This window comes from Notechis scutatus, chromosome 3 (assembly GCF_049901735.1).
Source record: "Notechis scutatus isolate UNSWTSFEM ecotype Mainland chromosome 3, rNotScu1.2, whole genome shotgun sequence".
Classification (NCBI taxonomy): Eukaryota; Metazoa; Chordata; class Lepidosauria; order Squamata; family Elapidae; genus Notechis; species Notechis scutatus.
This window is the reverse complement of record NC_142011.1, coordinates 4,621,594-4,645,486: the sequence shown is the minus strand read 5'-3', so window position 1 is coordinate 4,645,486 and position 23,893 is coordinate 4,621,594. Positions and strand designations below refer to the sequence as shown.

The 23,893-nt window shown below is 45.9% G+C and overlaps 1 protein-coding gene, 1 long non-coding RNA gene and 2 other non-coding genes across 5 annotated transcripts; 1 reads left to right on the top strand and 3 right to left on the bottom strand.

Moving 5' to 3' along the window:
• The first annotated feature begins 2,133 nt into the window (after positions 1-2,133).
• Positions 2,134-14,744, top strand: LOC148131064 (immunoglobulin kappa light chain-like). Its single transcript, XM_087962383.1, has 4 exons — positions 2,134-2,276; positions 6,778-7,110; positions 12,226-12,540; positions 14,431-14,744. The coding sequence occupies exons 1-4, from the start codon at positions 2,177-2,179 to the stop codon at positions 14,574-14,576; spliced, it is 894 nt and encodes a 297-aa protein (XP_087818509.1). The 5' UTR covers positions 2,134-2,176; the 3' UTR covers positions 14,577-14,744.
• Positions 14,318-22,964, bottom strand: LOC113427590 (uncharacterized). 2 transcript variants are annotated; one of them, XR_015749081.1, is made up of 6 exons: positions 22,713-22,964; positions 21,060-21,547; positions 20,107-20,214; positions 18,188-18,336; positions 17,552-17,645; positions 14,318-14,625 (listed from the first exon to the last, which is right to left on the bottom strand). It is a non-coding gene; the product is annotated as an uncharacterized LOC113427590 (long non-coding RNA). The 2 variants fall into 2 exon arrangements; XR_003372875.2 differs by lacking the exon at positions 18,188-18,336.
• Positions 16,297-16,431, bottom strand: LOC113427591 (small nucleolar RNA SNORA5). Its single transcript, XR_003372876.1, has one exon. It is a non-coding gene; the product is annotated as a small nucleolar RNA SNORA5 (small nucleolar RNA).
• Positions 19,858-19,990, bottom strand: LOC113427592 (small nucleolar RNA SNORA5). The gene has a single exon (XR_003372877.2). It is a non-coding gene; the product is annotated as a small nucleolar RNA SNORA5 (small nucleolar RNA).
• Positions 22,965-23,893: the final 929 nt, after the last annotated feature.

The window sequence follows — 23,893 nt, the reverse complement described above, 5'->3', positions numbered from 1 at the left end:
TTCATCAAATCTAACGCTATCTGTTGTTTAAGTTTAATGTAATTGTTCTCTTTTATTGTACTACATCTTGCTGTCAAATGTATCCCCAAATACTTAACCTTGTTCATAACTTGAATTTTCAATAAGTCTGCCAGCTCTTCTTTTTGTCTTAGTAGCATATTCTTTATCAAGATCTTTGTTTTATCTTTGTTTATTTTCAAGCCAGCCACCTTACCATATGCCTCTATCTTTTCCAACAATTTTGGTGCTGTTTCTAAAGGGTCTTCCAAAATAAAGGCCAAATCATCCGCAAAGGCTTGCAATTTAAATTCTTCCTTTTTAATTTTCATTCCTTTTATACTTTTGTCGTTTCTGATATTTCTATTCAACACTTCCAAAGTTAATACAAATAGCAAAGGTGATAGTGGGCATCCTTGTCTTGTACCTTTTCTTATATTGATAGAACATATTTTTTTAAAGTGCAGGAGGTGGTGAACATGGGGGCCGATGGATGCGGGAATGCAGCTACTACCGGCCCCGCCCTCTCCATCCCACGGTTTGTTTTTCCACAGCTGCAACAGACCAAAACAAAGCACATTCCAGCCGGTACTGTCAAGGTCATCTCCACGGAAACCCACAGTAGCCGGAGGGAGTGACTTCTACAACCCGTGAAATTGCTTTGTTGAGGAATGTGACTGATGACGCATCTCGGGGGGAGGGGGAAACAGGGTCCGAGCCAAAGTGCAAATTAAGTGAGGTCAGAGTTGGGTTCACTTGGTCCGTGCTGACATCCTAATAAATAACTGGATTTCTTTTGAAGTTTGGCTTGAAGCTCATGATTTAATGAGGGCATTGGTCAGAACCCTGATGCTATGGTCCAATCATGGTGCAATCTGGCAACCTGGTAGCATCACTCCTCCCTCCTCTGACCAGGTGTGAGAATGTCCTTGGTTCCCAACAGAAAATACTTTGTTTTAGCTACAGAATCCCCTCTATTTCAAATCCTCCCTCCCCATCCCTTGTCTCTAGTGTGGCAACACTGAAGCAGTCAAAAATGGCTTTGGCCAGGTCAGCTTCCAGGTCGACACCAATGCCCTGGGTGGGTGTTTGTTTGATGTGGCCGCAGGCAAGCTGTGAGACGGTGGGACGGAGTGGGCAGCATTTATCGGGATCTTCTCTGCCTGGCTCTGCTGTGCGCTATTCGCCCAGAGAGAGATGAAGTTTTGGGTGCTTGCAAAGGGGACCCTTTGAAACGGCCCTAATCACTCCATTTCAAACTGTCCCTTCTACAAGCACATGAAGTTTTGAGTCTCCATTTCTCCATCTGGGCAAAAAGTGTTTGGTTGCCTATCGGGTCCTTGGGAATGGAGCGATTTGCTCCAGAGGAGGAGGAGGAGGAGGAGGAGGAGGAGGAGGAGGAGGAGGAGGAGGAGGAGGAGGAGGAGGAGGAGGAGGAGGAGGAGGAGGAGGAGGAGGAGGAGGATTGTGAGGTCCTTAGAGCTCTCTGAGCTTGGTTGCTTTCTTGCAGATGTTTCAATGCCCAAACTAGGTAACATTATCAGGACTTAGTGCTCTCTGAGCTTAGTGGTTTACTTGCTGACGTTTCATGACCCAACGAGGTCACATCATCAGGGATGAAAGGGAGTGGGCTTTAGGAGGAGGAAGAGGAGGAGGAGAGGAAGAAGAGGGGGAGGAGGAAGAGGATTGTGGGTTCCTTAGAGAGCTCTCTGAGCTTGGTTGCTTTCTTGCAGATGTTTCAATGACCCAACTAAGTAACATCATCAGTGTTAGAAGGGAATGGGATTTGTGGGGGGAGGAGGAGGGGAAGGGGTGGGGAGGAGGAGAGGAAGAAGAAGAGGAGGAAGAGGAGAGGGAGGAGGATTGTGGGGTCCTTAGGGAGTTATCTGAGCTTGGTGGTTTTCTTGCAGACATTTCATGACCCAACGGGGTGAAACAAAACAGAAATTGCTGCTGAAGTCTCCATCTCGGTTTAATTAACTCCGTCTTGAGAATTCTAAATTTACAACTCCAGAATCTCTTCTTAGTCACTCTCTTATAGGGCAACCGTCCCAAACGAGGCAATTGGTTCAAATTTATTTAGCAGGAAACGCAAGTTCCCCTTTTGTCTCGAAAAGAAAGTGTTTGGGGAGGATCCAGAAATGAAATAGCTCCAGATGTTTCTCCTGCTGCTACCAGCATGGTTTCCTTGAGGTCCTCCTTGACCATCCTGGGTCCATTTCAGCTGTGGTCCCTCTTGCTTCTCCGAGACCTGAGGATGTGTTCGTTTCAGGAAATAAGTGAGTATTGTTGCTCAGATTTCCAGCTGGAAGACAGGGAGATTAGTAAATGGTTGTTTAAAGATGTGGATTAAAGGCTGCCCACACTTATACCTGCCTCAAAGACATGTCCTTGCACGATCTTCTTCTTCATCATGTCCCTCTGAGGTTGCCTTCACCTCCTCTCCAATTCTGGAGTGTGGCATCTTCAATATTGTGTCGTCCTTGGGTATCTTGATTTTCGCATAGCATTTTCTCTCTTGTTCGAACACCATCAAATACAGATGTACAGGGTTGGAAGGGATCTAGTAGGTCATCTAGTCCAGTGGTTGCCAATCAGTGGGCCGGGGACCACTGATGGTCCACAAGAAAATCTTGGTGGTCCGCCGAGAAATGTCCCCCCCAAAGCAATTAATCCAGGCTGTGCGGGAACACAAGGCTTGTGTTGTTTGCATTGCGAACAACACGAGGTAGTGAGGAAGGGGAAAGAGCAGAGGGGAGGAACTTGCCCCACTTGCCCCACACACCTGGTCTGGCCACCGGGCTGTTTCTTTCCGCTTCTTTCTTCTTCTGCTTTGGGCTGCACGCAAGGAAAGCAGCCAAAGTCTTTCTTTCTCTCCCCCAAACTCTGCCAGAAATGAGTCTTTGGGACCCTGCAAGGCCTCCTGCTCCAAGAGGCTGCGCCAGCAAAGACTCTTTTCTGGCGGAGTTTGGGGGAGAGAAAGAAAGACTTCTGCTGCTTCTGCTGCTTTCCTTGCATGAAGCCAACAGTCTCTCTCTCCTCCCCCGCCCCCCGAGAATGGAGCAGGAGACAGTATCCTACGATCCCAAATAAAGAATGATCGATTGGTAAGACAACGGGGTGGGGAATTTTCCTGCAGACTTTTTTCCTGCAGCCAAAATCCATATTAGTGGTCCATGGGATATAAAATTATGAGTTTGGTGGTCCCTGAGGTCCAAAAGGGTGGCAACCCCTGATCTAGTCCAACACCCACCCAAGCAGGGGACCCTAAAACCATTTCTGACAAATGGATGTCTAGTCTCTTCTTGAAAGCCTCCAGTGATGAAGCTACCACAACTTCTGTTCCATGAGTTGATTGTTTTCAGTCAGAAAATTTCTCCTTATTTCCAGGATGAATTTCTCCTTGTTCAGTTTCCATCCATTATTCCTTGTCTGGCCTTCGGGTGCTTTGGAGAATAGCTTGACCCCCCTCCTCCTCTCTGGGGCAGCCCCTCAAATATTGGAAGATGCTATCCTGTCTCCCCTGGTCCTTCTCTTCACCAGACTAGCCAGGCCCAGTGGACGAGGGGAGACAGGATAGCACTCTTCCAATATTTGAGGGGCTGCAACAGAGAGGAGTGGATCAAGCTATTTTCCAAAGTACACGAAGGCCAGACAAGGAATAATGGATGGCAACTGCACAAGGAGAGATTAAATCTGGAAATAAGAAGAAATTTTCTGACAGTGAGAACAATCAACCCATGGAACAGAAATTTGCCTTCGGAAGTTGTGGGAGCTTCATCCCTGGAGGCTTTCAAGAAGAGATTGGACTGCCATTTGTTAGAAATAGAGTAGGGTCTCCTGCTTGGGCTGGAGGTTGGAGTAGATGACCTACAAGGTCCCTTCTAATACTGTTAATCTGTAAATCTGTCATCTTTGTTGTAATATGTGGTCAGGGAGTGGTTAGCTCTGTTGCTTCATGTCAGAGTCAGTCCTTTGAGATCAGCTAGATTGGGGAACTGACAATACCGAAACATTGAAACTCAACTTTATTGGCCTGAGTTATAATAACAGAACCATGAAAGTGTTTCCCCATCTGTTCTTCTTATACCAAAGAGAGTCAAAGGAGGGGATCTTGAGTTTCTTTCTCACCTGTTGTGTTTTCCAGGGCTGAGTTCATATTTAGCTATTGGTCTGCATACGTCATTTTCTGTAATCAGAGACAGCTCTGATGGGGACTCAAACTCGTGCAGCGTAAGAAGCCAAGAGTCCAATGATACAGCGATCGTCATAATGAGGAGCCAGTTCAGGTTAGTCGTGAAAGTGTAGTCCAAAAAACCAGGAGATAGGGAATTCTAGTCCCATCCTAGGCGTGAAAACCAGCTGGGTGACTTTGGATCAATCACCAGGAGACCGTGAAGGTCTTCTAGTTGAGTCCCCAGCTCAAGGCAGGATACATTATATTATTCCAGTCAAGTGGTTGTCCAGTCTATTTTTGTAAACTTCCAGCAATGAAGCATCCAAGACTTCTGAAGGCAACTTCTGTTCAATTGGTTGATTGTTGTCACTATCAGGAAATTTCTTCTTTCCAGGTTGAATCTCTCTTTGATCAGTTTCCGTCCATTATTCTTTGTCTGGCTTTTTGGAAAATAGCTTGACCCCCTCCTCCTCTCTGGGGCAGCCCCTCAAATATTGGAAGACTGTTATCCTGTCTCCCCTGGTGCTTCTCTTTCCTAGACTAGCCAGGCCCAGTTCCTGCAACCGTTCTTCATATGCTTTAGCCTCCAGTCCCCTAATCATCCTGGTTGCTCTTCTCTGTACTTTTTCTAGAGTCTCAACAACTTTTTTTATAGTGTGGGGACCAAAACTGGATGCAGTACTCTAGGTGTGGTCTTACTAAGGCTTTATAGAGTGGTATAGTACCTCCCTTGATCTTGATTGTATCCCTCTGTTAATGCAATTTAGGATTGCATTAGCTTTTTTGGCTGCTGACGCACACTACTGGCTCCTATTTAGCTGGTTGTCCACTAAGACTCCGAGATTCCTCTCACAGTTCCTGCTATTAAGCCTGGTTTCACCCAGTCTATATGTGTCCTTTTGATTTTTCTTGCCTAAATGTAAGACTTTACTGTTCTCTATGTTGAATTTCATTTTGTTAGATAGGGCCCAGGGTTCAAGTCTGTCAAGATCCATCTGGATCTTGAGCCTATCTTCTTGGGTGTTGGCTATTCCTGCCAGCTTAGTATCATCGGCAAATTTGGTAATTTTCCCTTCTATTCCCTCATCTAAGTCGTTAATGAAGATATTGAAGAGTCCTGGGCCTAAGACGGAACCTTGTGGCACCCCACTGCTTACATCCCTCCATGTAGACTTAGACCCATTAAGGACTACTCGTTGAGTACAGTTTGTCAACCAGTTGCAGGTCCATCTAGTGGTGGTGCTATCTATCTCATTTGCTCTTGACTGAATCCCTCTGTTACTCGGACTGGGTGTGCAGAAGGGAAAATCTAGTGTTAAAGTAAGATGGCATCAGGCCCAGAAGTGGGATCTAAATAATCCTGCCACATATCCCGTTGCTCAAACTATGGCCCTTTTGGATCTCCAGAACAAATAGATAAACAGTCCACAATAGAAAGCATCCTCACATAGAAAGCATTACAGTGTGGTATGCTGGTTTGACAACCGTGGGTAGGAAGACATTACAGAGGGTGGTGAGCACAGCACAAAACATCGTGGGCTGTTGCTTGATACCACTAGATGACCTCGCTAGAGCTCGCTGCCTTAGAAGAGTGAGGAAATTTCTCAGGGACTCATACCCTGGTCAGCACTTCTTGACTCTCCTACCATCGGGTAGGAGATACAGCATTGAGCTCCGTTAGGGATGATAGATGATCTGAGCCCATCAGTACATCTGCAGGAGCTGTCGCACCCTGCCGATGATAGATACTTCTGGGTAATTGTGACAGCTGCAGCGTCGGAGAATCATGACGTGCGAGGGGATCCTTGAAGGGAAACTCCTGTCTGTGTTTGATGGATTGTTAGACATTAATCTGATGATTCTGCCGAAGCTGAACTGAGAAAGATAAGTCAGCTATACAGAGAATTGGACACTGAGGTGAATCTCGATGTAACCGTGAGTTATATTTGAGGAAGCCTGATGATTCAATTAGACCTGGTATGGATGCCTTTGTGGAGTTTTATCTGTCTGCCTTTATACATTCAGCCAGTAACTGTGATGGAGGAACGGGCGATGGGGGTGGGTGGGGTTTAACTATTTAGTTTACTCACAAGGAGATAGGAATCATCAGCGATGGATAGGGGACAGGGAAGGAAATAGTGGACATTAGGTAAACCGGATGATGGGAATAAGGGATGGTTAAGGGAATAATTAGGGGCGTGGATAGGAGATAGAAGCATTTAGGTGGGTGGGTTTATACCTTTAAATAACAGTGTAAGGCAGAAGCTTCCAGTGCTAACCTTCTCTCAGCCAGCACACATGGCGAATCCTGACACCCAGGAAGCATAGCCAGCCACACTAACAGGCTGAAGAGCAGTTTCTACCCGTGGGCTGTCAGACTCCTGAACGGAAAATAACGTCATGTCAACATAGTAGGATAGACTTGTGGGGCCGGTGCATTGTGCAACAAAGTCACATAGCATAAGATTGGGACTGGATTAACTCACTGTGAGTTGTGTTGGGGTGTGTGTGCATGAAGGGACGCTCAGGCAATCTCATTGTACACATGTTGTACTCTGACAATAAAGGTAATAATAATAAACAGAAGGTATTTTCCATTTCAGCGGTTGGTGGTCCCGGACTACGCATCGAACCTGAGTTCATACAAATCACAGCAGGCAAGACCCTCACTCTCAACTGTACCCTGACTCAGATGGATCTGCCAGCTATCGCAAAATGGTACAAAGAATTGAGCAATGACCCGAAGTTAACTTACAGGGAGCGTTACCAATTTTCTCGCGGGGTGAGGCTCGTTCCAGGATCGAGAACGGATTTCAGCATCAGCCTCAGCAACATGGAACCTGATGATAACGGGACCTATCACTGCTTTACGATCAATAAAGTCCTCCGAAGGGAAGAATCTAATCTAAAGAAACAGGTTGCGGTCTACGTGATAGGTAGGTGCCGTTCAGAGAGGGAGGGAGATCCGCTCTTGTCAACTGAGACATTGTGGAGTAAATCTGTGGGGAAAACTGCCAGGATGGACGGAGGGATTAAGCAGGGAACTACCGTATTTTTTCGGAGTATAAGATGCACTTTTTCCATCCCCAAAAGGGGGTGGAAATGTCTGTGTGGCTTATACAGCGAATGTTGCCAAAGCCCACCCACCCTTCGGCCTCTGCCTCCCAGTAATTTGTCTCTGTTAGGGATATACACCCTAGCAGAACCTGCACAGCAGTCAGGCAGGCAGGCAAATATGTGAGATAAATGTTGTTGTAGTTTACACTCAGTAAAACAGATACAATGTGCTAGTTAAATAGTTTATTCCAATAAGATTTATAGCATAGTCAAACAGTCCATACATCATACACTAGTTCAGTCCGTCCGGGGATTATTCAGTTGCAAAGTCCAGTGTCAAAAAAGGTCATTAAACTTACAAATATCAGTCCAGTAATATATCTCCTTGCAGTAGAGATATGAAGAAGTCGAACCTCCTTTCTTCCTTCAGCAACAGCAGAGAACACGCAGTTATCTTCAATCCATCATCGTCAGCAAGCAATCCAGTAAGCCAGCAATCAATCCAGTTCTCTTGCTCCCAAAATTACATTGCTTTGCGGTTAAAGTGACACACACTTAAACTCACTATCATAGTCTATATATATTATTTTACCCAAACTATGTTAGGTAACCTATGTTATTCCTAACAGTCTCCTTGCAGCAAACAGCCTGTTTCAGCTTCAGCACAGCCGGATTAGCACAAGCAGCTGATTGTTGGTTGGATCAGCCTCCCGACGATCAGCTATTTCAGGCTGCAGGGATCGCCATAGCCTATTGCTGCCTCGGTGCATCCCTCTTTTGGCCACTGCATCCCATTTTTTGGCCTCCACATGGCCCGTTTTCCACCCATTTCGATCCCCGCCACCTGGAATGGGCCAAAAAGGGGCACGCGGAGGCTGAAAAAGGTGAGGAGGCTGAAAACGGGATGCGGGGGCCGAAAATGGGGCACGCTGAGGCAGCAATACCTGATGGTGATCCCTGCAGCCTGAAACAGCTGATCATCAGGCCGATTCGACCAACAATCAGCTGCTTGTCGTAAATCAGACTGTGCCGACACTGAAACAGGCTGTTTGCTGCATGGAGGTAAATTGCTGGCAGAGGCATTTTTTTTCTTGTCCCCTCTCCCCCAAAAAAGCTAGGTGCGTCTTAAAAGTTCGGAGGGTCCTATACTCTGAAAAATACGGTAGCTTGGCATCCTTACACAGTTGCCAAGCAGCATAAGCTTGACTTACACCCAGGATCCAAGCAGCTTTATCTCAGGGGTATCAAACTTGATTTCATTGAGGGCTGCATCAGGCTTGTGTTTGATCTCAGGGGGGCGGGGTGAGCATGGCCAGCTTGACATCACTTGTGTTGGGGGTGCCTGTAGTGGCCCAAATGCTCTGCCAGTGAAAATGGGTTCTTGAACTCCATTTTCGGCTGTGACGGCTCCCTGAAACCCTCTGCCAGCAAAAATGGAGCTTGGCAGGGTACCGCACGGTAGCCCCACGGACCAGATCTAAAGGACCCCACAGGCTGGATCTGGCACAAGGTGTCAACTCATTAAATATTTCTATGGCCTTTTTAGAGTTGCCAACAGAAAGGGAGGGGAGAGCAGTGCGGCAGCTTGCAAACTGAAAGTGCGTTCCATAAATGTTTTCAAAGATAGTTAACTAGGTGACCAAAGTTTCTGCCGTGCAGAATTCTAACTGGAGAGCATGATTGATGACTCTTGGCTATGGAAGTGTCCCATTGGAGGATATGAATTACGATACACCCAGGGGATGGGGGGAAAAGCAGGGTCAAGGGTGACAATGAATGATGTGTCTCAGATTCGAGCTACACCCAGGCGGTGCCGGCATGTTAACTCCCAATAAATCCTTTTGAAGTTTTGGAAGTTTGTTTCGGCTCATGATTTAAATGGGGGTAACTGCCAGAATCCTGACACACTGGCCTTGATCTGGTCACCCCTGCATTATCTGGTCATTCCTAGGGGAAGGCAAGCGATCTGGGGGAAATTCTTGTAATAGAGGTGGTAAACAATAAAGTTAGTAACTTTCATTATTCATGTGTGGCTCTGGTTGCTTTCCCCTGACATTTAACTCATTGTTTGTCCCTTGGCACATATTTACAGTGGTTTGCAGCACTTAGAATCCTGTGATCAGCATTTGCAAATATGTGGCCATCCAAGTAAGTCCTCGAGTTACAACCATGGATTTAGTGACCATTTTAAGTTACAAGTGGTAGATGCCGATGGAGATTCTCCATCACCCAGGTCAGGGTGGTCCCAAAAGTGCTTTTTTTTCCCCCAGGAGGCAACTGGACTTTCTGGTTTTTCTTTGAAGACGTTTCGCTTCTCCTCCAAGAAACTTCTTCAGCTCTGACTAGATAGTGGGGAAAATGGAAGGATTTCATTCCAATATCCATTATATGCACTACAATGCAGTGAACCCTGTGCAGATCTGTACATTTGGGAAACAAAACAGCCACTTCGTAAACACATGGCACAACATAGGAGGGCAAACCCATCAGTAGGGAGTGTTCCGCAGCGATAATTCAGCGACAGAAAAATAAACACAGATGGCTGATGCTGCATTTAACATCTTTATAAACATAATAAGATTTTACAAACCAGTTGTAGATTTCTCCAAAGCGGAGCAAACTCAAACGGAAACATGTTGCAAGTTCAGAGCAGAGCTCCAGTCTTCAGCAAGCAAGTTAGTTTCATCTTCAATAGACAGACTCAGAGCTCAACATAGTTTCAGAGCTGCAGAGCTTAACATACCTGCAGAGTTGCAGAGCTTAACATAGAGCCATGCCTAAGCTACTTCTAGTTTCAGTTTGCAGCCTAGGCTACTTCCGGTTTCAGTTTCCAAACAGCCCTCATTGGCTGACTTGGTTGCTATGCCTATTCATTGGCTGACCTTGTTACCAAGCTCTATTCCAGTTCATGAATATACTCTGACAATCAGGACAAGATTCAACAGTCTATCTGCATTTAGAAGACAAAAGCAACTCTTTTGAAGACAGCAAAGTCCACATTTTGGACCGAGAGGGCCACTGGTTTGAAAGAGGGGTCCAAGAAGCCATCTATCTCCAAATAAAAGAGCCCTTTCTCAACAAAGGGGGAGGGGGATACAACAGAATCTATCTCCAGTCTACAACACCGTCCTTTCAGCAGTTCCAGGAAGGCTCCACACCCATTTGCACCACTCAGGTGACCCAGAGGACACAGAATAAACCTCCAAGTGGCCTCAACTCTTCTCTAGAAGGATGCAAATGACCAGCTGTCTGCAAGGAATATCAATCCTTCCCTTCCCCGCCTTCCTGTCAGAGCTGAAGCAGATTCTTGGATGAGAAGTGAAACCTCTTCAAAGAAAAACTAGGAAGTCAATTTGCCTCTTGCAACAGTTTTTCATACATAAAGAGTGTTGCGATATCCCCATGGTCACGCGATCAACATTCAGATGCTCGGCAACCGACTCCTATTTATGATGGTAGCAAGGTCCAGACACACCCAAAGTAAACTTTAATGAGGACAGAGATTTGCCAAGAATTGGTTCAGGTCGTGTTGTGGCCTGTCGGCCGAAAGCCCCTCTCACAGCCAAATCAGATGAGGAGGCGGTGTGGGTGTCAGGGTCAGCATCAAGACAACTTCAGAGGTCCAAGGGGGAAGAGGGAACGGAGCTGTCAGAGAAAATTGGAACTCCTCGCTCTTCACTTGTCTGGTTAAACGTAACTCGACGGTATTTAAGGCTACAAGAAGACTGTTTATTAAGACAGAACTGGGAGAAGGTAAGTGGGGAGGGGAGGTTGATGAGTTTTTCTGAAAAAAAATCGGGGCCGGCCAAGAGACCCCCGCCGCGCGCCCGGGAGCGCCCGCTGCTTTCCCTCGCCGGGCCGCGGCGTGGCGTGTTGCACGGAGGCTGGTCTGTGGCTGGCCCAGCTCCCTTTTCCTGCCGCTCAGCGGCCTCCGCTCGCACCGCCCGGGCTCCGCTCAGGTATCCAGCTGGGGCTGTCAGGAGTTGCTACCGCCGGCGCAGCTCCACGCGGCTCCAGTCTCGCGTTGCCTCGGGAATGGAAAGGCAAAACCAGGAGCCGCTGCTGCTGTTGCAAAGCGCCGCCGCGGCTCTTCCTTTTTGCCTTTTCCTTCCTGAGGCAACGCAGGACTGGAGCTGCGCGGAGCCGCGCCAGCAACTCCTGACTCGGGGCCCCCGAGGGAGGGGAAGGAGGAGAAGAAGGGGTAGGGGAAAGGAGGGGCGATTCCCAAAATTGGAATTCCGATTTTAATCGGAAGAATATCATGCCTGGTTCAAATTACCTGTCGGCTGGCGGTCCCTCCAGCAGGTGAATCAGACAAGGAGGTGGCATGGGAGTCAGGGTCAGCATCAACCTGAGAGCTCCGAGGGGGAGGAGGGAACGGAGCCGTTAGAGATGGAGGCAGAGGTCATCTTAGTCCTCAGATGGGGAGTCAACAACCCCTAGGTCTGGAGGTGGCTGATGAGGGAGACGAGGAACAACTGGGTCCAGTGCCTGACATATGGATGCACAGAAGGCAGAGGAGAGGAGAGCAGTGGAAATCTATGGGCCAGTATTTGGGAAGGAAGAGCCACGGCTGCTAACGAAGCCCCACCCTAGCTCTGGGGATAAAAGGCAGGGGGCGGAGATGAATAGGTGTGGCATATAACTATTCACCTCCCGGACGAACAGACTTGTTAGCCTGTGGTGGGAGAGAAACTTTTTTGCCGGAGCTGCTGGCATTCCTAATGAAAGGAATCTTTTGAGTTCACTTCAGAGCATTTGTCGTGTTTGGAGATCTGGGTCAGAACAAGTTCTTTCTTTTTTCTTTGTTCATGGTGGTTAAGATTTGATCTTGGGCTTCCTGCAAACCAGGTTCTGGATTTTTCGTACAAGGGTTGTTTCCACCCATACCACAATCAGAGACCAAACCGCATTAAGTCTTCCAGACGCATCTGCGTGCAGGAACCATGAATCCCAGCTTCTTTTGATCAAACTCTTTGGTCTTCTTTGCTCAGTTCTTCCCACGGTACGTCTAGAGACCGACCCGCTTTCTCCCATCCAGCTGAACACCTCAGTGACGGTTACTTGCAACGCAGAATATTTCTATCCAAACGTGGCCAAAGTGGACTTGTTTTGCAAGAATCCCAGCGGGAAAGGAAAGTCTGCTAGGGCAACTTTGAATTCAAACGGGACGTACTCTCGCCAGAGTTCCCTGAAAATCATGGCCACCGAAAATTGGAACTCCTCGCTCTTCACTTGTCTGGTTAAACATAACTCGACGGTATTTAAGGCTACAAGAAGACTGTTTATTAAGACAGAACTGGGAGAAGGTAAGTGGGGAGGGGAGGTTGATGAATTTTTCTTCCATTTTCTCCTTCCCCATCTCAGTCCAGGTTGAGTCCAAATTACTTGTTGTGGCCTGTCGGCTGGCGGTCCCTCCAGCAAGTGAATCAGACAAGGAGGTGGCGTGGGAGTCAGGGTCAGCATCAACCTGAGAGCTCCGAGGGGGAAGAGGGAACGGAGCTGTTAGAGATGGAGGCAGAGGCCATCTTAGTCCTCAGATGGGGAGTCAACAACCCCCAGGTCTGGAGGTGGCTGATGAGGGAGACGAGGAACAAATGGGTCCAGTGCCTGACATATGGATGCACAGAAGGCAGAGGAGAGGAGAGCAGTGGAAATCTATGGGCCGGTCCTTGGGAAGGAAGAGCAACGGCTGCTAACTAAGCCCCACCCTAGCTCTGGGGATAAAAGGGAGGGGGCGGAGATGACTAGGTGCGGCAGATAACTATTCACCTCCCGGACGAACGGACTTGTTAGCCTGTGGTGGGAGAGAAACTATTTTGGCCGGAGCTGCTGGCATTCCTAATGAAAGGAATCTTTTGAGTTCACTTCAGAGGGTTTGTCGTGTTTGGGGAGCTGGGTCAGAACATTGTTGACTTGTGCACAGTTAATGCAGGTCATCCTTGATATGAAACAATTCATTTAGTGACTGTTTTAAGTTACAATGGCACTGAAAAAAAGTAACTTATAATCATTTTTTAGAGTTATGAACTTTGCAGCATAATCATGGGATCAAAATTCAGATGCTTGGCAAATCAGGTGATCATCTTTTGTGACCTTCCAATGAGCGAAGTTAGGCATGAAAGCTTGTTGGGTGACTTTGAGCCAATCATCAAGAGACTTGAGTTCTAGTCCTGCTTTAGACATGAAAGCTTTGGGCCCATCACCAGGAGATGGAGAATTATAGTCCGTCTTAGGCATGAAAGCTAGTTGGGTGACTTTGGGCTAATCAGCAGGAGATTGAAAGTTCTAGTCCGGCCTTAGGCATAAAAGCTGGCTGGATGACTTTGGGCTAGTCCAACCTACCTCACAGGGTGGTTGTTGTGGGGAAAATAGGAGGAAGGAGTATGTTCACTGCCTTGAGTTGCTTACAAAATAATACAGGCGGGATAACAATCCAGTAAATAAAGAATATTGGATACTATTTGGAAGAATTCTGGCCAACAAGCTGTGAGAGATTAACATTATAGAAATGCAGAACTGGTGGGCAAAAGGCGTGGAAACCAGGTTTTTGCCATGTCTGTGCAAACAATTTTGTGTTGTTTTCCCATTACACCCAACGTGAAGTCAGTGTTAACATATCTTGTATAATGAAATAAAGTGTGTGGATCAGTGGTGGGATCCAATTTTTTTTTTACTACCGGTTCTGTGGGCGGGGCTTGGTGGGCATGGTGTGGCTTGGTGGGAGTGGCAGGGCAAGGCTATTGCAAAATCTCCATTCCCTCCCCACCCCACTAACCTGCTTTGCAGCTCCGTTCTCCTGTGCAGGGCAACCAAAGAAGACCCAGCCAATCAGCTGGGACTCAATGGGAGGCAGAGAATAGATGGGGTTGGTGGGGTCAGTCGGAGGTGGGATTGGCCGGTTCTCCCAACTACTCAAAATTTCCGCTACCGGTTCTCCAGAACTGGTCAGAACCTGCTTAGTTCACCATCTCTGGTGTGGATCTGCTAATTCATCTAAAATCAAGTCTTTGGGGAACAACAGGGAAAATGAAGTGAAACATTGCAAGCTACACGGAAATGGGGAAAGACTAGAACAAGCAAATGTGTTTCGAAATACTTTTTTTTCCCCCCCACTCAGGAGAGGAAGCTATTAAACGAAAGACTTCCAGCTTTTATTACAAGTAAATCAAAATGATCCACCGTCTTTTCCCCAGCAGGCTCGCTGCAACAATCCATGATGGGTCTCTATCTGGGCCTTTTCCTGAACAAAATGGGACTGTTTGTTTTCTTCGCGAGTCTTTTCAAAATGAAGTCGCGTGGAAGCTGCGTTGCGAGACCTTTTGCCCCGTCTTCCCAAGGCTGAAATCCCGATTTAACTACTACTCCCGACGACATCCTGGATGAGAGAAGATCTGCCGGGAAATTGAGAAGAATGTTATTTTTTTTTTAATAAATGTACAATGCTTTTTTTCTGTAATGATCTGTATTGTTTACAAATGAATAGAAGGAATAAAAACTATTTGGGGAGAGAGAGAGAGAGAAAGAAATCAACTTCCCATCCTCTTGGATTCCAAAATTAAATGAACCCATCTTCAAAATATTTAAATACTTTTTTTAAAAAAAAAGTTGAATTGGAGGTAGTCCTCGACTTACAACAGTTCGTTTAGTGACCGTTCAAAGTGACATCATCACTGGAAAAAAGTGACTTACGGCCGTTTTTCACACTTATGACCGATGCAGCAATCCTCATGGTTGTGTGGGGATTCAGACAATTGGCCACTGACTCGTGTTTATGACGATTGCCGGGTCCTGGGACCATGTGACCCCCCTCCTTCTGACAAGCAAAGTCGATGGGAAAGCCGGATTCACTTAACAACCATGTGATTGACATAGCAGTGAACTGCAGTGATTCGTTTGAACAACTGTGGCAAAAATGGGGCTGAAAATGGGGCAAAACTCACTTAACAAATGCTTCGCGATGTAATTTTTGGGCTCAATTGTGGTCGTTAAGTCGAGGACTACCTATATTATTAATCTTGGTCTAGTTTAACACTTTAAAAAAAAAAAAAAGATGGACATTACAGAAACGACCGTGAGAGTTCTGGCTCTTGAACTTCTCAGTGGCTTTTTGAGCATGGTCTCCTTCTGGACCAGTTTTGGGGCTTGGGAGTGGGTGGCAGATTTACAGAATAACAGTTGGAAGGGATCTTGGAGGTCTTCTAGTCCAACCCCCTGCTCTAGTCCAACCCCCTGCTTAAAACAAGAGCGACAAAGGTCCTAACCGGAAGCCTCCCTTTCTATTCTGGAGCTGACCGGAAGTCCGCTCCCCCCCATAGAGTCTCCTCCTAGTGCGGCATCCTTTTAACTCTGCCGACCGGAAATCCAGTTCCCCCACCATAGAGTCTCCTCCTAGTGCAGCGTCCTTTTTTTCTCTTCTGACCGGAAATCCAGTTCCCCCACCATAGAGTCTCCTCCTAGTGCAGCATCCTTTTACCTCTGCTGACCGGAAATCCAGTTCCCCACCATAGAGTCTCCTCCTAGCGCAGCGTCCTTTTTCCTGACCGGAAATCCAGTTCCCCCACCATAGAGTCTCCTCCTAGTGCAGCATCCTTTTACCTCTGCCGACCGGAAGTCCAGTTCCCCCCCACACACACACCATAGTCTCCTAGCATGGTGTCCTTTTTCCTCTACCTATCCTAACCAAAATCATTATCAATTCCAGAACCAACCGGAAGTCCGGTTCCCCCCACCATAGTGTCTTCTCCTAGTGCAGAGTCCTTTTTCCTCTGCCTACCGGAAGTCCGGTTTTCCCCACTATAGAGTCTCTTCCTAGCGCAGCATCCTTTTTCTTGTCAACTGGAAGTCTGGTTCCCCCACCATAGAGTCTCCCTCCTAGCATGGCGTCCTTTTTCCTCTACCTGTCCTAACCGAAAGCCCTCTTAATTGTGGAGCCAACCAGCGACAGCTAGCCGCAGCAGAGGGATGAAAGAGCCACACGTGGCTCCAGAGCCATGGGTTGCCGACCCCTGTCCTATACTATCCCTATACCTATATCCTGCCAACCATACCCATCCAGATACCATACATGTCTGTAGCCTATTTTTATCCCCGGGTCCAACTACGTGAACCAGAGGCCCATGAACTACAGCTCTGATGTGGCAGCCTCAGGGCCGGTTCCCACCACGGAGCAGGCAGGGACCGAATTTGACATGGCTGCACTTGGAGGCGCCGGTTCAGAAAGAAAAGAAAGCAGTTCCTGTGACAATTTTAACCTAGAAACTGGAGCTTAAGAGACAAGAACCCATATCCTGAAATATATCATAAATATATCATTTAACATTTATGCATGCTGACCTAAAAGGTATATATATGTTATATAGTTGTTAGGAGATTATGATTATTAATTGTTTAGGCAATAATTAAAAGTTAAATGAATATTGGAATTTAAAAGGGAGTTAATTAAAGAATATATAAGCTGTATGGGTGGCACACTCAAATTAGTAATTGCGGGGGGAAATCTTTTTGAACTGTTTGAATTGAATTAGAATTTGTGAAATGATGAAATAAGAATATGCAATGAAATTGCAAACCTGACAGATAAAAGTATAAAAGGATAATGAATATGAAGGTATGAGAGTTATTTAAGGTTTAAGCTGGAGGAAAGTATTTGGGGAAAAATATAATAACAAAGTACGTAAAGTATTGGTAAGATATGAAACTAAATGTGAAAGATGAGTATCTAATTATGGTCATGCTCGCATGGAAATGTGAAAACCCGGAATCATGCTGTTCACTAAAAAAGTTTTTAAAATGTGGAAAACTGAAAAAAAATATATTAAAAAAAACATTTATGCATGTTATGATGGCCCAGAGCGTAACACAAACAGATAAAATCCAAAACGTAAATAAATGTCTTTTAATGCCTCCAACTTGGCCCCACTGTTCAATAATTCTCAGTTGGAGATAAAACTTATTCAAAAATAGTCTTCAAAAGAAAGCAAGACAATGAGCAGATAGAGGTGAAATAAAAACCTAAAACAAACTACAATGACGGAATTTCCACAACTGACCAGGATAATTACCAATTTTAAGGAGATAACAAGGGACAGTCTGTTGGAAGGACGCCAACGAAGATAACTTTGCTTCTGGCAACGCTGTGTTTTAATCCTCTCTCTTATATACTAGTCTCCCCAGCTGCAACCAATGAGGGGGAATCATGGCCGCTTCCTCTCTTGTAAGCCAAGTTGTTTCCTTCTCAGTTCCTCCCTGCGTGTCCTAGGATGGAGAGGGGATGGGCCCGATTCTTCCTCTGACTGCCCAGCTGGCCTCTGCCCTCACCTCTGCAAAGATTAAAGGGCAGGCAACCATTAGATGGGCACAACATCCGCCACCTTAATCTGAAATCTTCTACAAAAGAGGGAAATTCAGTTTCCTTTAGAGAAAAAAAAGAGAGTGGGATAAAGTTAAGGAAGCATTATTTCCGTAACTGATGCTCATCCTGTCAGGATTCCTGCAATTAAATCGTGAGTCTTGAGCCAAACTTCCAAAACTTAAAAAGGATTTATTGAGAGTTAACATGTCCGGCACTGCCTGGGTGCAGCCGACTCTGAGACACATCATTCATTGTCACCCTTGACCCTGGTTTTTCCCCACCCCCTGGGTGTACTGTAATTCATATTCTCCAATGGGACACCTCCATAGCCAAGAGCCATCAATCACGCTCTCCAGTTAGATATTTGCATGGCAGAAACTTCAGTCACCTTGTTACTATCTTTGAAAAACTATTTATGGGATGCACTTTCGATTTCCAAGCTGCCGCACTGCTCCCCCCTCTCTTTCTGTTGGCAACTCTAAAAAGACCATAGAAATATTTTATGAGTTGACACATCCCTTCTTTTGTCAAGTCAGTTTCATAAGCCAGGATTACCGGTGAATCTTCATCAGGTCTCTTCACTGTTCACATTACATGCTTACCTTGTATTTGTTACCACTGGTCTTGAAGTCTTGCATGGCCAGATGCCACCAAACTGCCTGGTTTGGTTTGAGAAATCTCACACCTTTTTCTGCCAAGGCAGCTTAAATCAGACCAAGACTTTCTACTCCAGGGGTGTCAAATTCAAGACCTGCGGGCTGGATCCGGAACACAGGGTCTGGACCACGAGGCCACCCCTGGGCTCCGTTTTCAGCCGCGACGGCCTCCTGCAGCCCTCTTCCATCGAAAATGGAGCTTGGGAGGGCAGAGGGCTAAAGGAGAAATGTTTCCTCTTTTGCATTTGAGCATGCAAGGGACAGGAAAGGAGAAAGGGAAAGAGGAAAGAAAAAAGATGGGAAGAGAGCAAGGAAGGAAAAGGAAGGAAAAGGAAGGAAGGAAGGAAGGAAGGAAGGAAGGAAGGAAAGGAAGGAGGGAAAGGAAGGAAGGAAGGAAGGAAGGAAGGAAGGAAGGAAGGAAGGAAGGAAGGAAGGAAGGAAGGAAGGAAGGAAGGAAGGAAGGAAAGGAAGGAAGGGATTATAATGAGGGAGGGTCTGAGGGAAGTCCTGCCTTAGCATTTGGCCACCACAGGTGCCCCTGACATGAGTGATGTCAGGCTGGCTACATCCACTCTGGCCACGTCTACACCCCCTCGACCAAGATCAAACACAATCCTGATGCGGCCCTCAATGAAATCAAGTTTGACACCCCTCTTCTACTCTTATGAACACCAAGTGTATTCTCTAAAATCCATTCAACCCATCCAGTTAAGTAAGCAACAAGTAAGGTGGACTTAATTCTGTTTAACACAGAATCCTGTTGGAAACTTTTTCTCCCCGATAGGGTCCTTGGTGCTCTCCGAGTTTTGGTTGATTTCACGCAGATATCCATGGAGATTCTCAATGACAGAACAGAATAGAGATGGAAGGGACCTTGGAGGTCTTCTAGTCCAGCCCCCTGCTCAAGCAGGAGAAACTATACACTCTCAGATAAGTGACTGTCCGGTCTCTTCTTAAAAATCTCCAGCGACGGAGCACCCACGATTTCTGGAGGAAAGCTGTTCCACTGGTTCATTGTCCACACTTGTTAGGAAGTTTCTCATTTGATGCAGGTCGTGGTTGTCCCAAAGATGTTTTTCAAAAGGCAACTGGATTTTGTGTTTTTTTTCCCCCCCTTTGGAAAACATTTCACTTCTCATCCAAGAAGATCTTTCAGTTCTGACTGAATGATGGGGAACATAGAAATATTTCTAGCCTTTGCAGTCATCTGGGTTGTTAGCTCTCTGAGAGTCACTGAGGATGTTTGGAAATTTATCTGTATCATTGGGGTTATCTGAATCAGAATGCAAATGGCTGTGGTTTTGGGACTGCTGAAAGGAAAAACCAAGAACAAAGAAAGTCCAGTTGACTTTGGGGGGGGGAAAAAAACACCTTTGGGATGATTTTCATGCAGACATTTCATTACCCAACAAGGTAACATCATCAGTGCTAGAAGGGAGCAGGGTTTGAACTGATGTTGTTACCCAGTTGGGTTAAGAAATGTCTGCAAGAAAACAACCAAGCTCAAAGAGCATCAAAGGACTCCTCGTTTCAACCCCAAGCTACAAATATTCTCCTTTATCAATACTTTTCTCCTTGTCTGCATAACGCCACACACAAAATGGACGAGCGGAAACAGGTGTCTGCAGAAAAACTATCCCCAGAATCCACAAAGAATTCCGAGGCCCATGAACTACAGGTATTACTTTGGCAGCTGTTTGGACCAATGCCCACCATGAAAAGGTAGGAAATGAATTTGACACAGCTGCAGAGACTTCCCCTGGCCAAAGGTACTCACAGTTGAGGGACCCGTGAGAAAACAGGACAGGCTGGAAGAGAATTCTGATGCAAGAAAAAAAAAAAAAACCTTGTTACATTGGCCTTACCTCTCTTGCCTCGGTTTGTATTGTGGTGCTCTCATCTTCCGTCTCTGCCTCAAACAGGTCTGGAGACAACGGCCATTTAAGAACTTGCTCTGGCCTCACATTAAAATGCTAAAAGATAAGTGTTTAAAAATTATGAGCCAGGCGTGTGTGCTATAGCCAAAAAAGCCAACAGAGTTCTAGGCTGCATTAACAGAATCAAGATCACAGGAAGTATTAATAGCAATAGCACTTAAGACTTATATCCCGCTTTACAGAGCTTCACAGCCTTCTCTAAGCGGTTTACAGAGTCAGCATAATTGCCCCCAACAATCTGGGTCCTCATTTGACCCACCTCAGAAGGACGGAAGGCTGAGTCAACCTGGAGCCTGGTGAGATTTGATCTGCCAAATTGCCGGCAGCCGACAGTCAGCAGAAGTAGCCTGCAATACTGCATTCTAACCACTGCGCCACCATGGCTCATAATAATGAGCACATTATAATACCACTTTATAATGTATTATAATATCAATTCATAATGCCTTGGTAAGGCCACACTTGGAATAATGGATCCCGTTTTGGTCACCACATTATAAAAAAGATGTTGAGACTCTGGAAAGAGTGCAGAGAAGAGCAACGAAGATATGAGGGGACTGGAGGCTAAAACATACAATGAACAGTTACAGGAACTGGGCATGGCTGGTTTAATGAAAAGAAGGACTATGTCATGGCCCCGTCGGAGCCTGAGTCTGAGACAGAGCTGATGGAGAATGACCAGAGGAGCAGGACGAGGCAGTCCTGGGTCCCTCAGGCCTGGGAAGGGTCGCCAGTGAGGGTGAGCAAGAGATCAGGTGAGCAGGACAGGACAGGCAGCGGAGCAGACGAGCAATTACCTCCTCCCCACAAGCAGGGAGAATGGAGTGGAAGGCAACCCAACTACTTGGGAGGAGGGCGCCCCACCCCTTCACAAAGCTCACCTGGGGAAATGAAGTTTTAAAGAGACGCAGTTGGGAGGTATGTTTGTCATGAGCAAGAGTTGCTTTTTCCAGCTTCACCTGCTGTTACCGACCTCTGGATACTTTGTTGGGCTTGTCTGCCTTGTTTGCCACGCTGGCCTGGCTATGTGTGAGGTCGCAGTGACACAGTTATACTCCGGGTGATGCTGCAGTACCAGTGACTTCTTGTCTGTGACGAGGACTCCTTGGAGCCAACTTCCCTGAACCGTGGCTGCTCTCAGAACTGAGCTGCTCCTCTCGATTAATAGCAGCCAGGAACTATTGGAGGTGCATGCTTAGAGCTTTGTTCCTGGATTTGCAGTGAACGGAGGGATTTTTGGGGGGGGGGGAGTTGGAACAAAAAAAGGGGAGTTAAATCTTCGTTCTGGTGGTGTGGTTTCCGTGCCAAGCCCGGGTCATCATAGATTAGGGGTGACATGATAGCCAAGTCAAGCTATTCTCCAAAGCACCTGAAGGCAGAAAAAGAAGCAATGGGTGGAAATTAATCAGAGAGAGAAGCAACTTAGAACTAAGGAGAAATTTCCTGACAGTTAGACCAATTATCCAGTGGAACAACTTGCCTCCAGAAGTTGTAAACGCTCCAACACTGGAAGTTTTTAAGGAGAGATTGGACAGCCATTTGTGTAAAATGGTATAGGGCAGTGATAGCTAACCTTTCCCACGTCGCAAGCCAAAAGTGTGCATGCCTGCACCAATGATACAATGCATATGCAACCCCCGACCCCCACCCACCCACCCCCATTAGATATGGGTAGATAGATGGATGATAGAGATATAGATAAACGGATGGATAGGGCAGATGGATGATAGATGAAGATAAATGGATGGATGATAGATAAGATGGATGGGTGGGTGGGTGAATAGATACAGTAGATAAATAATTAGCTAGCTTAGATAGATAGATAGATAGATAGATAGATAGATAGATAGATAGATAGATAGATAGATAGATAGATAGATAGATAGATAGATAGATAGATAGATAGATAGATAGATGGATAGAGGGATAGTTGGGTAGATAGATAGATAGATAGATAGATAGATAGATAGATAGATAGATAGATAGATAGATAGATAGATAGATAGATAGATAGATAGATAGATAGATAGATAGAGGGAGGGGTAGATAGATAGATAGATAGATAGATAGATAGATAGATAGATAGAGGATAGATAGATAGATAGATAGATAGATAGATAGATAGATAGATAGATAGATAGATAGATAGATATAGAGGGAGGGTGGGTAGATAGATAGATAGATAGATAGATAGATAGATAGATAGATAGATAGATAGATAGATGATAGATAGATAGATAGATAGATAGATAGATAGATAGATAGAGGGAGGGTAGATAGATAGATAGATAGATAGATAGATAGATAGATAGAGAGGGTAGATAGATAGATAGATAGATAGATAGATAGATAGATAGATAGAGGGTAGATAGATAGATAGATAGATAGATAGAAGACATGGGGGGAGAGAGAGAGAGAAGACATAGACAGCAAGCAATAGCACTTAAGACATATATACTGCTTCCCAGCCCTCTCTGAGCGGTGAACAGAGTCGGCCTGCTGTCCCCAACCATCTGGCTCCTCATTTTACCCACCTCGGAAGGACGAGTCCAACCTGGAGCCTGGCGAGGAAGTCTGCGGGATGAAGTCCTCCTCAACCCAACCGGCGGCCCTGCCCTATCCCCGCGCTTACTGGGCCTCCCTCAGCCTGTCCCCGCCGCCAAACCCTCTTCGAAAGCCTCCGCCGTCTCTCCTCCGCCAGGCTCTTCGTCTCCCTCAGGCGCCATGCCACTCACCCGGCCACGCGCTCTCCTCGCTCAGAACCGGAAACCACCGTGACGTCATTTCCTCCTGCTCTTCTACGGCAAATCACTGCGCTTTCTCACATGGCCAGAGAAAGGGAAGCAGCCGGAAATGCCTCCGACGCCATCTTTGTTAAAGGTAAGCCGTCGGTTTCCCGACTCTTCTCTGTGGAAGGGGCTCGTTAGCCTCAATATTAGCCAGGATTCATCATGAGATGTACGCGGCTCTTCTCTATAGTATCTCTATGGTCTTTTCTAAAAACAATATTTTAAATTGCATACAATTCATCTTCCATTTAACGGTATGTCGTCTGGGTACAAATATCTTGTGCAATAGCAATTAAAATTTACATCCATGTTCTACTACTTTGGTATTCATTCTCTATTTTTATCTTATTAATATATATCTCGATTACTATAACTTCTTAACAAGTTTAATTCTATAAAGCTATTTTCTGTATTTCACTAATCTATTGGCTATTTCTAGCTTTCATATTTTTTCCTCCAGCCATCGATAAAATAATTCCCATATTTTATAATATTCAGTTTGCTCTTTCCCTTTAATTGCAAGTGTTAATCTATTCATTTCTGCACATTTCCAATATATTTTCTAAGCACATTTTGGCTCTTGATGGACCATAGTTTGAATTTCCACCAATGAAAGTTTCATGGCCAAACATGAAACTATTTGATGTCTTCCTTGGCTCCGAAAGGGCAGAAAAGTGCATTATAAAACGCAGGAAATATACTAGTGCTCCATTTACGACCACAATGGAGCCCAACATTCCCTAGTGAGACATTTGATTACGTCCCATTTTACGACCATTCTTGCCACCGTTGTTAAGCGAATCCCTGCAGGTTGATAAGTTTAGCCACCTGGTTGTTAAGCGAATCAGTCTTCCCCATTGCTTTGTTAGAAGGGGGAAAACGTGACACCGCGACAGTCATAAATAGGAGTCATTTGCTCAGCATCT

What these genes read in the sequence shown, in the direction of transcription:
- LOC148131064 (XM_087962383.1), top strand. Translation starts at nt 2,177, where the DNA reads ATGGTTTCCTTGAGGTCCTCCTTGACCATCCTGGGTCCATTTCAGCTG. An exon ending in GTGTTCGTTTCAGGAAATAA is followed by an intron (nt 2,277 to 6,777) that starts GTGAGTATTGTT and finishes TTTCCATTTCAG; the next exon opens with CGGTTGGTGGTCCCGGACTA. An exon ending in TAAGACAGAACTGGGAGAAG is followed by an intron (nt 12,541 to 14,430) that starts GTAAGTGGGGAG and finishes TTTCCCCAGCAG; the next exon opens with GCTCGCTGCAACAATCCATG.